We start from the raw sequence: 16910 nt of genomic DNA on the forward strand, positions 1-16910 counted from the left end.
CCTTTATTCAGAGCACTTACAAATTTACTCTACGCTGTTGAGCCTCATAATTTTATATGAGGCAATCCCTTTGCTGGGTTAAACACATTTAAATTCTCTTGTTTCATCTCTATTTGTGCTAATCCATACCAAAGAAAAATAATAATAACAGACAGCTCAAAGAGGAAAATAACAATAAATATTTCCTATGCTGATAGAAAAGAGAAGGGTGAGTAGGAAATTAAAGTACCTAATACATCCTGGTATCTTGTTGTATTCTCAGGTCAAAAGCCAACATAAACTATGTGAAAAGAACAAAGGAAGAGAGGAAAAATTTTCTTATTGGCACAGATCTTTAAAGAGGGAAATCTTTTCCCCAGGAAAGCTGTTAAAATGTTTTGTAGCTCTTTTTGTGTGTGTGTAAAGAAGGAAAGAAACCCCTGAATAGTCACTGGTCTGATTTCTTACTGAAACTGTGTCTAAATGTGGTGAAGAGGGAGGTTTTCTTTTTTTCCTTAATAGACGTAAGTCAATTCCCTAGTGCATTTTTATCGAGTAATTATTCTCGCAACTCAGACCATGTGTCCACACCTTGCTGCAAAACTGCACTTAAGAAGGGCACCTCCGGTATGTACCTGGTAGAAACATTGATGGTTTCCCTTTCACAAATGTCCCTGGCCAACAGCCTGAGACCAGCACATCCAGAAAGATGCGTGGCAGTTGCTTGACACTGAGATTGCACAGAAACATTAGGTGCCACAGAAGCAAATGCAAATGACTTGAGTAAAGAAGGAATTTAAAGTTACACCTCATTGGGTCATCTGTAGGTCTTGTTTTCCATCAGGTGACATAATCCTTCCTCTACACTGATTGAAATGTAAAACAAAATCCGCAAGAACACTATATACCCTCTTAACAAAAGGAGTAAGAGGCTTTTCAGATAGTCCCTAATCCCCCTTCCTCTACTGAACGTCTAGTTGAGATTATTTTTTGATTAGACAAAAAACACACACAGATACACAGCCTAAAAATACCTACCCTCAATGGAGGAATTTTAGCCAACAAAATAATGCTGCCTGCCTCATTTGAAAGACTAAATAGCACATTAGAAGAATTCTAAAAAGGGGTATCTTAGCCTTTGTGACGCCCTTCATTTTTGCGTTTTCTCTCTCTCTAGATACTAACAGCACGAAAATGGTGTAAGGACTTGGATGCATGGTCAACAGATAAAACAATTAAATGGATGCTACTCATTTATTTAGGCCTCAAGTGCAAGAGAATTAGACATTTTTATTATTAAAAATGGCATGAATATTAAATAACTAGACCCTCTGTGCAAAGGAATGGAATATGCTTCTCTGATGAAAGGTGAATTGTTAAATGCTCAGGTCCCAAGAGGTGAGTGTCTTATTAATCCACTATAAGGTAGAAGGGAAAAAGCCTTGGGAAAGCACTAATGATGCAAGGAATATAAAATAAGTACAAACAGGAATGATACAAAGCAATTTAAAAAGAAGACAAAACAAACTGATTAATGTTTATAGGCAAAATGATACTAAAATTGGAAAATCAAAAAGTACTGTTATGCTGAATATTCAATAGAAATTCTAAATGTGCAAAAGAGTATTAACATTGTGGTGAAAATATATTCAACATATTCGTCTGAGTACTGGGACAAATAAATCCAGAAACAAAAATACGTTTACATTGAATAGAACTAATAAGAAGCATGACCACAAAATTTCACTGAATTTCCCATGAACTGCAAACTCCTATGAACTGCTTTCATTCAAGCCTATCTAAAAGTGCAGCATGAGGTAGAATCATGAATGACTGCCACCAACACAGTCTACTCAAGAAATAAAGAGACAGGAAATATTAACATTTATCATTTGGCAGGAATTCATTTTTTCTAAGCCGCTCCTCTCCTCTAAAAAGCTGTTTTAAAAGTTTACACAAGGTATTTTTCACATTCTCAAACAGAAGGGAATTTCAAGGAAACATTTGAATCTCTCCTACGTGTTGCCATTATCTTCTAATCACTCACTAAAGTTGTCAACGCTATTGTCACGTTGAAGGATTTACTATTTAATATATGAGAAATCACTAATAATATTAATACTTAAATCTGTAAAATGTAGAGATAAATTGATCAATATTTTAGCTGCTATGTATAAGTTCCATTTTGCACAAATAAGCTCTTAGTCATTTATAAGCAACAACCCCCTACCTATCATTTGAAAACCATAAAGCACATCCTATTGAAAAATTATCAATTTTCCACATGCTTTTGAATGTATCTTCATTAATTTATACAAGAAAAATGGAAGTTTTGTGATAGCTGTAATGATCAGAAATGACAGGTGAACAACCTTCCACAAAGCATTCTTAGAATACTTCTAATTAGTATACAATAAAACTTGTTCCTCCCTGAAAACAAGTTCATAGTTTAAAATGTTGAATTTTCTTTCCTGTCTTACAGAGTTTCATAGTAGGAGAGTATGAGGTTAATTTGACTTTTTAAATATTGTAATTATTTATGGTATTATGAAATACCATGAAGTGAGTATGAAATAAAAAACTCATAGTATAAAAAACACAAATGAATAACAAAAATAGCATAAAGTAATAGCAATTGTCATTTTACTAGCAGAAAAATGATCTGCTTGATGAAGTTTAATTGGCTGGCAAAACGCTTAGTGTTATTACTAAGTGCTTATCAAATTAAAAGACATAGGCACTAATCTGTGAGGAATTAAGAAATAATGGGACAATATGAATAGGTTAAAAAAAGATCCTCTTAGTTTTTGCCCATGTGATACATGCAAAATCCTAAAAACAATGGCCTGGAGTAACTTCAGAAATCTTTCCCCAAACCACTTTTATAAAAGTCTATGGAAAATTTGGTGGGGCATAAAAAAAGATTACTGAATTCTTTACATGATCTTTATGATCATGATTATTTCCAGGCTGTTGAAACCATACATATAAAACTATTTTATGGCTATTTAAATTATTTATGTTTCCCTATCACAAAAACTCACTACTTTAGATTGTGATACAAAGATGCTTAAGCAACACACAGCAGTGCCATTACCATAATAACTTCTGAAATTAAAACCTGTCTAAAACTCTATGGAAAGCTAACATCCAGTTCATTAACCATTCCTGTTAGTTTTCAATAATGCAAAAATGATTAGAAGTTTAATTTGTTAATCACCTGTGTTTTGACTGGCAGTAGATATATAATCCTCTGCAGAAGTCTAAACTAGCCCTTGCAGAAAATAAAATGCGCTAATACCTTATCAGGACTAATAACAGAAATTAAAAAAAAAATCAATCGTGCCGAGGAAAACCATTGATGGTTGAACAATTAATTCATCTTTAACTCTGTTTAATGGTGATATACACAAGTAGAAGAAACATCTATCTGTAATAAGGTTTAGAGTGTCACTCACCAATCATGTGATTTGCAACATGAACCTGAATATCCCATTCATTGTAGAAAACCATCTGACACTTGATGCATTGATAGGTCTTCTTCTGAGAAAACAAGTATAAACAGAGTTACTTAGACACATGGACTCTTAATTGTTTCTTTGTTTAAAAAACATTCTTCTGAGATGCTGGTCTTGCCTATGTTGCTAAGAAACAAACTAAACTACAGGGCCACTTGGCCCAAGTTCCACGAATTCCTTACTTACACCTTATGGCTTGATCCCAACACCATATTTTCATTTGCAGACATTTAGAAGAAAGAGAAGCACATAATTATGGCATAATATATTTTTAAAGATCCCTAAACTCAAAAACAGAAGGTTTTTAAAACCAGAAGTATTACAAAAATACAGTTTTAAAAAACATGAGTATTAAAAAAAAATCTACAGAGTTTCAGAATCCAATGTCTTTGAAGATCAGGCACAATTTCATTCTGACCAATATAACTAGGGTATTGCTTCTAGATATCCATAAGTAATATGGCTAATAAGTTAAGATTCACAGATTCCAGCTAAAATATTTAGAGATACAATTTTCAGCTAAAGTCTACAATTTAAATGATGTTTTAGAAGTTGCTAAGTATTAGCATTTAAATATGTACTTCATCCTATAAAGAAATAATATCATAATGAACATTCTAACACTATTTTATGTTACACAACAGTCCTGTGAAGTACATAGAGCAAGATTTTTATTACAATCCTTATAACATAAATGAAGAAACTGAGGTCCAGAGAAATAGGAAGATTTGCCTGATGTCACGGTGCTGTACAGCTGGGAAGAGAAATACTTTCTTTTGATTCTAAATGCTGGCAGGCTCTCTGATTTCTGAATCATAAAGCAGCCATTATAATTTTACATCTTTATTATTGAGTCCCAGTACCTATTAGAACTCAATAAATAGAGTATTAGTTGTGTTTTCCAGAGCACATACTTACATAACTTCCTTTTTGATGAATCTTAATATTTGTAATTAAAAACCATGTTGGGGGACAAAATAAACCATTATGAAAATAATCCATTTTTAAAATTTCCCAAACATGAGAAAATTACATTTGTAAAATCACATAAATGACATTTTCTTACAAGCATTTTTTACAGAATTATCGTTTCATTTGAAGTCATATAAAATTGTCTTACAAATGGCATGAATAATGAAATACCAGCCTGTAAATTACAATCAACTTGAAAGAACTGAAGTTCTTTAGAATTTAACAAAATTAAAGTTAAGCACAAACATTTAGCATAATTCATTTGAGATTTAAAATTATAAATGCCATTAATATAATTTTTCCTAATTATTGTAATTTAACATAATATTTTCTTCTGCAACAGTGAACAATATTCTTTGTAAACCACACAAGTATAGGCATATTTCCACTGGAGGCTGTCTAAATCATCTGACGGTCTTTGTACATTAGGCATATTGCAAACTATGTGCTGAATCTAAATCTAACACGGATTTCAAACACCCTGACAATCACCAAGGAAGATTTACTACACTGAGCTGTTTACAAGATGCTTTTGTTGGTGACATATAGAGCAACATGTGTTATGTAAATAACATCTATCCCTTTTTTAACAATATTTCCCTTTAGAACTAGTTAGAAAATATTTCTTACTCCCTGATGACCTACATTATATATTGTTTATTAGCATACTTCTAGCATTATTCCTGATACGTGACCTTGCTGAAAAACAAAGAAACATAAACTTAATGGCTAGTCTTTTCTCTTGTTAGCACAGTAAAATATGCAATATGTCGAAAACTGTCTCCAAAAATGATGACTGATGAATATGTTGGCAGAATATACTAGGGCTTTTTTTTCCTAGTCTAATAATAAAGAATAAAATCATTTGAAAAGCCAAAATAATAAAATGCCAGCACTTACTACTGTCTTCAAAATGAACTGACACATGTAAGTTTTCTTTTATCATTGAATGAAAATGCTTTTGCCACTACTGATAATTCAAACATTAATTCTCTCCACTCATAAAACAGTGTCTAAAATGCTATGTTACATATTTTTATTAAAAAAGCCATATTCTTATCTATAAGCTCCTAAATTTATGGCTAGATAAGAACTGACTGTGACCAGAAACAATGAACCGTGATTTTAAAATACTGACGCTTGAACTCTACTTCACCATATTTTTCACATTTCCCAAATACAAAGCCATGATATGCAAATTGGTATGTGTGAAGGGTTTTCTTTTTAAAGGCATGATATAAAATTCATTTTTACCCTCAGTTTTTAAAACGGTGATGTTAAATGACCTTTAAAGCATCTTTCATTACAACTATAGATTCTTTGCAAAATATTGGAGCGATCCCTGCACACTTGTACACCATCTTTAAGTAAAGGGATTATAACCTCTGAACAGTGTCAGCCTTGGGGAACTCATTCCCTTGGAGGTAAATTTATTCCACTTCTGTATGGCTAAAATTATGAGAGAATTCTTCCTAATTCTAGATCCAAATCTGCTTTTTCTGCTACTTTCACCCATTGGCCCTAACTCTGGTGCTACAAAGAAGAGGTTGAATCCATTGTCTAATATGACAATTACATTAGCCCCTTTTCAGACTGAACACAGGGGCACAATGTAAGAAATGAATTACCTCCCATCCTGGTTACCTATCTCCAGGTCAATGTTTTAAGAAATAGAACCCCAAATGAAGCTCAATATTCCAGGTATGATCTGACCTTTGCAGAGTACATGAGGATTGTCACCTCCCTTAGGACAATTACTTACATTTATATAAAAGACAACAAAAAAAGTCAAGTGAGATAATTTCTTTTAAAAGCAGATAAAAGTAGAAACAGAACTTCCATTGTTTGGGCCCCAGATTGGCCTTTATCAACGCTTAAGTTGTCAATTTACTTGAAATGCTAATTTAGTACATTTTTAAAAGAGACTTTTTTTTTCATTAGCCTTTTTAAATGTGCTACTTGGGAGTGGGATTGTCATTTCCTGATTGTTCTCTTTTGTTTTCTGATACTGATAGATGTAATTATCAAGGATACAACTTTTTCCTAGCACCTCATTATTTTTGATTGATTTTGAGAACAATTTAAATGTGCCTTTTTGACATTCTTGTTTTCAGTTACATTCTGGGTAAGGTACTCAGAGACTTTTTAAAAAGAACATCTCATAAATTAAAAAAAATGATTAGAGATGCCTAATAATATAGTTTTAAAAAATTATTCTGATTAACCCTATTACCCTCCATTCCATCCATTAGGACTCAGACTTCACATTCAGTCTTACCAAATTTTAAAAAGTAATTTAAAATAATAATTATTAAAACTTATACTTTGTAGAAATCAAACTGCTTTGATTTCTTTTACCAAAATATTGAATAGATTTTTAAAAAATCAGTGCATAGTAATCCCCTAAAACAGAAATGAAAAAAAATTAAGTTGTTACCATGGGAGGTGACTATTGCATCAATTTCTTTTTCTGAAAATTGGCAATGAAAGGGTCAGAAGCACCTTGCTTTTTTTAGGAGGAAGTGTAGGTCGTGCCTATTTGATGAGTGAAAGCTTTTCTTTATAGAAGAATGACAGCAGAAGGAATGACAAAATTAGATATTCACCATTTTGCAATGCCAAATAACATGGTTCAGGATAATCACTAACGGATGCTGAAACTAGTAGAAGACAGATTATTCTGAGATACTCAAATTTCATCCTTTGATCATTGCAAAGCGAACTATGTATCTTTACAATAAATCTAGCTAATGGTAATTACTCTAACCAGACTACTTAGCTTAATACCATTAAGAATGGAAATGACGTGACATTGTGTGCCTCTCAATGAGTTGCAATATGAAGTATACATCACCAATATAGTATCTTATCTAAAATGTGTACTTGAATATAATTAAGTCTTTAGGCCTAACAATCCAGTTTTCAGTAAATACAGCAATAGGGGAACAAATGTTACTATGAGAAAAAAATGCAAATCCAGAATATTCTTTCAGAGAAATGGCCTGTTGTCTTCGAAAAGGGGAACAACTATTACTATGAGGGAGAAAAAAAACCCTCAAATCCAGAATATTCTTCAAAAGACATGGCCTATTGTCGTGGGGAAAAAAAGAGATGAAAGAGACTGAAAAAGACTTGAGTAAATGTAATGTGTGGGTCCTGATTTGGGGGGAGGGAGCTGAAACAGCTCTGAGAAGGCTTTTGAGGCAATTGAGAATAATTTAGATATCAACCTGACTATTAGCTGATTATTAGATGCTATCAGGACATTACCGTTACCTTTTTTAGATGTGATAATGGTATTGGGGTCATGTGGGTAAACATTCTTTTTGGTAGGAGATGCATACTGAGTATTTAGGGATGAAATATTTGCAATTTACTTTCAAAAGTTTCAGGAAAAAACATATATAGTCATATTTAAGTAAACGGCTACATGTTAACCATCATAAACTCTAGCTGTATACGTGAACATTTTCATAATAAAAACTGGAAAAAATGAATACAATAATTCATAACATGTAGTTTTTAGCTCCGCTTAACCCCTGATTCACCTCTGCTATTCACTTTAGACTCCCATACTTGATATGCACCAAAACTAATTTGCACTTAGTTGTTTTAAGTAGCTTTGCAAACATTTTGGTATTTGTTTGTAAAGCTTTTTTTCCTTTTTTTTTTTTTTTTTTTACATAAATCTAACGTATAGACTCTAAGAAGTCAGGAACCATAGCTCACATTCATTTGTATAATAAAATAATAATTTAATAAACTGTTTCATACTTTAGTATATAAAGAACTTGTATGCAAAAAAAAAAAAAAAAAAAATCCCTTGAAACAGTCCTGTAAGAGTAGATAAAGGAGGGATTATTATCCTCATTTATAGATTAATTAAGCGACTTGGCTAAAGTCATACAGGTATAACCAAGCCAGGATTCTACTGTCTCTCATACACTGGATTTTAACACAGTTTATATTCTGATCGTTTGCAGGTAAATTTACAATTACATTTTAGGTGCATTTCAAAAGGAGGCTTTCCATATAATTAAGTAGTGCTTTGGTCTTTGACAATGCCAGGAATGGTAGCAAAAGTAACTTATGAGAGTGAAGGAACTGTCTGTAGCTAAGTTAGCCTTAGGCTCCCAGTCCCAGACTCTTGACTAAGATTCATAGGATAGAATTGGCTCTTAATTCCCTAAGTCTATTTCAATATTTTCCCTTTGTCATCAATGTTCTGCAGTTTTCTTCTTTTTGCCATGTTTTAAACTGTACATTTAAGTGTATTTGTCTTGCTCAATACAAAAATAATGATTTCAATTTGAGATCTCATGTATGTCCTCAATTCTTAAAATTTTCAGTGATTAAAATCACTCAGTTAAGTCTATTTATGACACTCTCCATTCACTTCCATCAGAATCCTTATTAGACATAGATGAGAGCCTCTTAGTCTATCCCCCATGTATTTTTAACTGCCCTTTCATTCATATTTTAAGAATCTATTTGTCTTCTTACGTCCTACTCTAGATCACTTCTCTGTACTCTTACAAAACACTGATTCTCTCTTCACAGCTGACCAGTCTAGAGTTTATCCTATTTAGCAGAGCTTTTATTTAATATGACTATTTTTCATTTCCAACATTTCTAGTTTTAAACATTCAAATGCTTTTGTTTTACTTCTGCTTGGATTTGCTTCATAATTTGTCACTCTTTTCAGTGGAAATCATACCTTCATTGATCTTTCTGAGCTTCTAAACATACTTATGTCAAAGTCTTTGTCAGACTGTTCAAAATAATTAGTTTCTTCTTTTTTTCTGCTTTACTAGTGTTTGATTCATTCATATACTTTGGAATCTTGGTTGAAAGCCCATTTGTCGTGATGTTTTTCCTATGTGCTAATTTCTTCCTTTCCAGTAGTTTCACCATTGGTTCTACTGGGGCATCCCAGGCTACTGTACCAGAGCTGGGTCTCGGAGGGGCATTTCCTGCCTATCTGCTGTGCTGCAGGGATAGAAAGACATTGCAAGGTAAATCACAGAGGCAACACATGGGTAATTCAGTTTTATGTCACAAAACTGTGTCTGTCTTCCTACTCCTTCAATCCTCCAGGTAAAATCCTAGTTCCTGGTAGTGGTCAACAGAATTACCTTTTCCCAGTCTCTTGTTGTGAACAAGAAAGTTTCACCCAGGCCCTGCTTCAAATAGTGGGTCTGGATTTGTCCCACAGGGATTAAACCCTAATTACTACTTTCTATTTTTGGAAAATGTTCAGCAGACCCCTGGCTTTAGCCTTAATAACCATGTGGTTTTCTTACTTGGTTTCTAGATCTCAAAGATGAAGAACTGTTTTGGACTTGACTACGTCCATTTGTTTTTCTGTCTTTATATTTTATCTGTCGTTGCTGTATGTTTGGAACATCAAAGCCAAAGTTACAGAGCCATTTTTCCAGGATGTCCCATAGCTCTCAGCTCCCTTTATTTCAAGGCGTTTAAGGAAGGACCAGTGTCAGATTTGGTCACAACCTGAAATCAGGATATTGTACAATGATGCTATAAAGTATTCATTCCAAATATATCCAGCAGTCTTAGTAGGAAAGAATCTTTAGATTTTCTTTCTGTAATACTAACTTGTCGTATAGTTAGCTGTGTGACAAATCATTAAATGACCCTGAGTTTCCTTCTCTGCAAATGAAAAAATAATAAAACCTACATCTTAGAGTTGATATGAAAAGTAAGTGAGAATTATATAAAAATGTTTGGTACCATGCCTACCATGTAGCATACCTGCACTAAACAGTAATTCTTAATGCTTACTTATTTATTAGAGGTACTATTTACTGTCTATATCACTCTTTGACAGGTTATTACGGGGATGGAATAAAATATGATATAACCTATCTGTTGTCAAAGGTGAGTAGTTTTCACCCTTCTAAGTGGACTTTGGAACCACATTAAAATTTCTTTCAACTCAAATCCACTAATTTAAATTTCATGACGATTAACAAGGGTTAAACAAATGTTTATTAAATAAAGCTTTAAAAATTAGTTAGCCCTCCATATTTGAGGATTTTGCATCTGCAATCAACCTCTAGTTGAAAATTAAAAAATAAAAATAAAAAAATAATACAATACCATAAGAATAATCAAATAAAAAACCAATACATTATGACAGCTGTTTACACAGCACTTGTATTCAGTATCACAAGTAATCTAGAGATCATTTAAAGTATATGGGAGCCTGCACATGTTTTTATAAGGGACTTGAGCATCCGCAGGGCATCATGGAACCAATCCCTCATGGATACCAAGAGACAACTAATAACACAAAGAAAATCACAAGTTGGTGACAAGGTTGGGTGAATGGGAAGGGAGAAGCAGTAAGAATGTGTAAAAAGGTTTATGCTAGCTGGGAGGAAAAAGCTGTTTTCAAGGACTATAGCAATATATGTTACCATTCCAAGAATGAATATATTAATTACAAATGCAATATATATTTAAGAGCAGTAGCACCAGTATTTTGTTGGCAGGCAAATGGTTACTAAACATGAGTCAAAGTAATAAGCCAGCAGCTTTCCACAAATGCTCAATAACTCAGACATTCTACTAATTTAGCCTAGTCATTTTCTAAGTAATTCTGAATTTGTATGAAAATAAGTCACTGAAGAAGGAAAAAATGGTTATTGAAATGTAATGAAAGCCACTAATGATGAAAAGCCCAAATAATTCACTGAAAACAAATGTATCAATATTCTAATTTGTATTCTTGTGATAGTTAAAAGGATACTATTGTCTTATAGTGGTGGTTAATGTCCTGAGATAAAATCCATGCAACACTTTACATCATGCCTGGCACATGGCAACACCTCAACAACCAAGAGATATTAACCGTGATCCCTAAACTCAAGGCATTACAATATAATTGGGGAAATAAAACACACAAACATTAAACTGTTTTAAGTATTTTGCCTAAATGACATGGCAAAGCAGTTCAGGACCAAGTGCCTACTGTGGCATATTGCAAAGAGAAGACAGAACATGTCAAAGAGTGACAGATTAATACGGTCTGGAAGAGTCAGAAAACCCCCCCTGGGAAGAGATAGGACTTGATCTAAGTTCTAAAATGGGAATAATTTTCTTGAGTTTGAAACTGTTACAGGGACTGGTATGGTGGCTCATACCTATAACCCCAGCATTTTGGGAGGCAGAAGTGAGAGGATCGCTTGAGTCCAGGAATTCAAGACTAGTCTGGGCAAGGTAGCACAACCCTATCTCCACAAAAAAATTAAAAAATAAGTCAGGTGTGCTGGCTTGTGCCTGTATTTCTATCTACTTGGGGGACTGAGTCAGGAGGATCACTTGAGCCCAGGAGTCTGAGGCTGCAGCGAGCTGTGACCATGCCACCACGCTCCAGCCTGGGGGACAGACTGAGTGAGACCCCATGTACTACATGCCAGCCAAGTTGCTCACAGTTCGTGGGGAATAAGGAAGACAATTCAGAATAGAGCCAGGGTTAAAGAAGATTGCTTCTGGCCAACTGACTAGACAAGAAAAGGAAGAGAAAAGAAAAAGCCTATAGATACTTGTTTTAAATGACTGAGTTGCAATTTTTATAGTACCAGGGAGAAAAAATATTTAAGTCTATTAAATATATTTATTGATACATCCAAAGCTCATGCTGAATTGTGATTCCCAATGCTGAAAGTGGCCCTTGGTGGGAGGTATTTGGGTCATGGAGGTGGATCTCTGAAAGCTTGGTGCTGTCTCTATGACAGTGAGTGAGTTCTCATGAAATCTGGTCACTTTAAAGTGTGTGGCACCTCCTCGCCACTCTCTCTTGCTCCCGTTCTTCCCATGGGAGATGCTTGCTCCTGCTTTCCTTCCTGCAAGAGTCAAAGCTCCATGAGGCTTCCCAAGAAGTGGAGCAGGTGCTAGTGCTGCAGAAGTACAAGCCAATTAAACCACTTTTTTTTTTTTTAATAAATTACCCAGTCTCAAATATTTCTTTATAGCAATGCAAGAATGATCTAATACATTTATTTTTACAAATAAAACCCTAAACTCCATGAAGATATAAATTTAAGCTACTACTATGTTTATAATCGAGTAATAAAGTTATGCCATTTTTAAAATGTTTTATTGAATTCTCTTTAAATATTAGATAAAATAGTATTAAAATATTTTATTTTCAAAGGTATACCCAATAGTCAAAAACCAGGAAATAATTGAGTGGAGTCTTCAGAAAAATCTGACAAGTATGCACTAAAAACAACACTCAATGTTAAAGATGGAGCTATTTCCATGGGTCATACCAAACACATCTCATGGAAGGAATTTACTACCTTGAAGTTTGTGAATAAAGTGTTATTTTATTTCTAAGAATAAAGTTTACTTTAAGTTTAAAATTAATAAAGAACAACAAATAATCTTTTTTGAGTTCAAAATTGTCTCCTAACAAATTTTCTTCAAAATTTGTCTTTCTACACGCTTGAACTCATTGATGTCTCACATTAAAAACGGAAAAAACTGTGCCCAAGTTTCCCATGGAGAGAGATGCTTTATTAGACTTACTCTCCTCATTCACATTTTGGAGTCTCTTCCAAGGGACCAACTCATATCCCTCCCTACACAGTCCACTGAGACCTTCCAGATAATGTATCTTCATCTAGATCATCTCATTTAATGTTATGGGTTCAGTTGCTGTTTATTTCTACACCATAAAAAAATCTACCTGAATAAAATCTCCCATAGTGTTGTCCACAGAGTAGGCAGTCAATACACTTTGGTTACTGACTGTTGAATGGACAATCTAATGAGTCATTCTACATCCATCACCTTCATTCATAAGGTACTACCTAAGATTGGTCTATTTCTGCTTGCAAAACTGCCTACCACCTTACACAGCACCAGAAATCAGTGAATTGGAAGATCATGAATAACAGACTAAATTGATGCTGTAGTGAAGGTTAAAAAAAAAAAAAAAAAAAAAAAGGTCGCCAGAGCACATGCTAATTAAATAATTGAGCTAGGAAAAGGAATTTGTCTCTTATTACTCATGGCTATACTATTTTGTTAGTTCCTATGTGAAGAGATTTATAATTCATAGTAAATGCTAGTTAATTTCTTATAGTGACTGTTTTATAAATGTTCATATCATTCAGGAAAGGTAAGCAATTGAAGGTGGGAAAATATGGGTTTAAATGATCACTCTTTTAGAAACAAACCTGAGACGGAAAAGATAAGTCAAAATTGGGGGTTACACAAAATTAGGGCCTATTTTCTTCATCAATTATTCTGATCATGTGATTGTTTTCATTAAAAAGCATTGAAACTTCCTTCTGTTTCACTGTTACCAAAATAAGGAGCTACGGCTGGTAGAGATCAAGGATGGACAGCTGGAGAGGTGAAGGAGTAGCAACAACGTGTAAGCACACTGCATCACCATCAGATCACATCACATGCCCAGAGAGACGCCATCCAGATTGGTAGTATGACTTATAATCCCACCATAAACTAGGAAAAAGAAATTATTAGGCAGAACAAAGTATCTTAGAATCCATTAAGAAATACTTTCCTAAGCATATAGCTTCTGTCCTAAAACAAATTAGATTGGTTCATTAACTCTTTATGAGTACTTGGTATCATTTAATACAAAGTCATCATAAATTTCAAAAGGATAAAACAGACAAACCTTTTATCTCATTTAAAAAATTATCTTATAATTCATTTACAAGTTGTATCAGAATTATTTCAATAAAACTAATTCTAAATGGCTATAAGCTTTTAAGGCTACATAGAAGGCTCTTTGCTATTCATTTGTTTGTTTGGTTGGTTTTTGTTTTTTTGAGACAGAATCTCACTCCGTCACCCAGGCTGGAGCGAAATGGCATGATCTTGGCTCACTGCAACCTCCGCCTCCTGGGCTTAAACAAGTCTCTTACCTCAGCCTCCAAAGTAGCTAAGACTACAGGTATGAACTACCATGCCCGGCTAATTTTTTTTTGTATTTTTAGTAGAGATGGTGTTTCGCTTCGTTGGCCAGGCTGATCTCGAACTCCTGGCCTCAAGTGATCCGCCCACCTCGGCCTCTTAAAGTGCTGGGATTACAGACGTGAGCCAGAGCCACCGCGCCCGGCCCATTTTGTATCTACTGCAATACATAATTAGTTACACATAACAAATTTATATGTAAATGACTCATACCTGTTCACTGTGCAATAAAAATCTTTGCTTCCTTCTACTTCTCTTTAGATGAAGGCTCCTGTGGAGTCCTAGTCATTCTCTTTTGTTTCTCTCTCTAATGTATCCTTCCAGCTAGTCTTCTGTCAAAGAAATACTTTGTGTTCTGGTGGTTTCTGTCTTACCTACAAAATGTAGTTTTTCTTATACTAGATCATTTCATTTACCCATGTATGTGCCCGAATTACATTTGTCCTTTATAACTCTTATGTCCACTGAGATATTTTAATGCATGTCCCTCTTCTCTTAGCAGTTCTTACTTTGTTTCTCTCTTTCTCCATATTCTCATTCTGGGTTTGTCTTTTCTCATCCATTCCTTCCACTTGAACAGCTTTCCTACTGAGGCATGTCAGACTACCCTTCTTTTCTCCTTCAAATTACTCCTAAAACCCACCTGCTTCAAAAAGCTTGCTAGCAATTACACCCACACAATGCCGTGGGTGCTGACTTATTATTCCTGTTGTTTGTACTCTTAGTAAATTTTTTAGGACAGAGGTGTGTTTCTTTCACGTTACCTATTCTAGAACATGCTGTGCAATTACAATGTATACAAATGTGCAAGTGCTAGGGTTCTTTTAACCCCTGATTTAACTAAAATTATCTGGATTTTTCAGAATCTTCCCATTATCATGAAAATATCTTCTTGAAAAATAGGAAAAAATGCCCCCATATTCTTTGCATTTCCAAAGGTAACAGGCAAGCTTATACAGAGTATTGTGGAGTTTTAGGATTGAAAGGGACAAGTAAGTTCATCTATTCCAAATTTCCTCACAGACAATGAAACTGAAATCCAGAGAGATGGAGTGACCTTGCCCATGACTCACAGAAAGTGACCAACCTATCAAACCTAGGACCCCAGACTGCTATGAACACATCCATATGTACATAGTGTGGCCGCTCATTGAAAAAAAGGAGCTGCTATTGCCACCTTGGCTATCTGTGATGCTTACAACTCATCGGGGCTCCTCGGGGCACAGGACTCCAGGACCAACTCTCCAGCACTGCCTCTCCATTGCCAGTTCGTGCTACCAAATGCTGCCTTCTTGGAGGGTTTTCCTTTCCCAGTTTACACTTTCAGCATAGAATGTGCTATATTATATTCAAAGGTTTTCTGTCACTTAAGTAGTAAAGTCTTAGTTTTCTCTTTAGCTCTCACACCCAGCACACTGCCTGACAGAGAGCATTTGTGAAAGGGTGCATAACTACGCAGAAGTGAAGTGATGTGCGCTTTTTATATGTACACCTACAAGTAAACATTGTCAGAATACCATGATGGAGGGAACCAGATTGTTATCATCAAACACACCTAGATTCTGCATCATACAAGCAGGTATAACCTCTTAGTCCCCCTTCAGATTATCCCAGAAAGATTAAACTGCAGCACTGAAAAAGTTCTGTATAATCATTACTGATAATATATCGTATAAAGTTAGAAATTCTTCAAATAAAAAAGTCTAAGAATATAATCTAGAAAAAATATGGGGCCCTTTCCCAACCAGACTTCTGCTCCTTGAGAACATTCTACCACAGTATATAGTATGAAAGGTGAGAAATGATAAGAAAAAGATAAAATCAGCTGGGCTTGGTGGCTCAATCCTGTAATCCCAGCACTTTGGGAGGCCGAGGTGGGTGGATCACAAGGTCAGGAGATTGAGACCATCCTGGCTAATGCAGTGAAACCCCATTTCTACAAAAAATACAAAAAATTAGCTGGGCGTGGTGGTGGGTGCCTGTAGTCCCAGCTACTGGGGAGGCTGAGGCAGGAGAATGGCATGAACCCGGGAGGCGGAGCTTGCAGTGAGCTGAGATCATGCCACTGCACTCCAGCCTGGGGCAACAGAGCAAGACTCCATCTCAAAAAAAAAAAAAAAGAAAAAAGAAAAAAGAAAGAAAAGAAAAGGATAATATCAAATTTGACATCTTGTAATGCAATTTTCTTTGGAAATCCAGGTGACAAATCAGTCATTCTATTAAAAGACATGTTGGAATATCACTGTTGAATAGCCTTATTAGACATTTAAGCATATTCCTACTTCTAATCCTGCCAGCTCTTCACAGTCTTAATGTATATAGGAGTCACTATTTGAAGATATATTTGCTTTTTATAGGTTTAATTATTTACTGAGAGAAACATGAAGCAACAACTATGTCTGCCTTTTGTGCCCAACGTCTATGAAAAATGCTTGCCACACATTTGAAACTCAATTGTTGAATGAA

General features: G+C 34.7%; 1 protein-coding gene across 3 annotated transcripts in view; it reads right to left on the minus strand.

The window, feature by feature from the left end:
- Nucleotides 1–16910, minus strand: part of ZNF521 (zinc finger protein 521) — a 293389-nt gene that overhangs the window by 130879 nt on the left and 145600 nt on the right. For 2 of the 3 annotated variants that reach the window (XM_030926146.1, XM_030926148.1), the window contains one exon: nt 3438–3522. In XM_030926146.1, the coding sequence (XP_030782006.1) occupies nt 3438–3522 (85 nt within the window). The remainder of the gene's footprint in view (nt 1–3437; nt 3523–16910) is intronic. The other variant, XM_030926147.1, reaches the window with a different exon arrangement.

This window comes from Rhinopithecus roxellana, chromosome 21 (assembly GCF_007565055.1).
Source record: "Rhinopithecus roxellana isolate Shanxi Qingling chromosome 21, ASM756505v1, whole genome shotgun sequence".
In the NCBI taxonomy this organism is placed as follows: Eukaryota; Metazoa; Chordata; class Mammalia; order Primates; family Cercopithecidae; genus Rhinopithecus; species Rhinopithecus roxellana.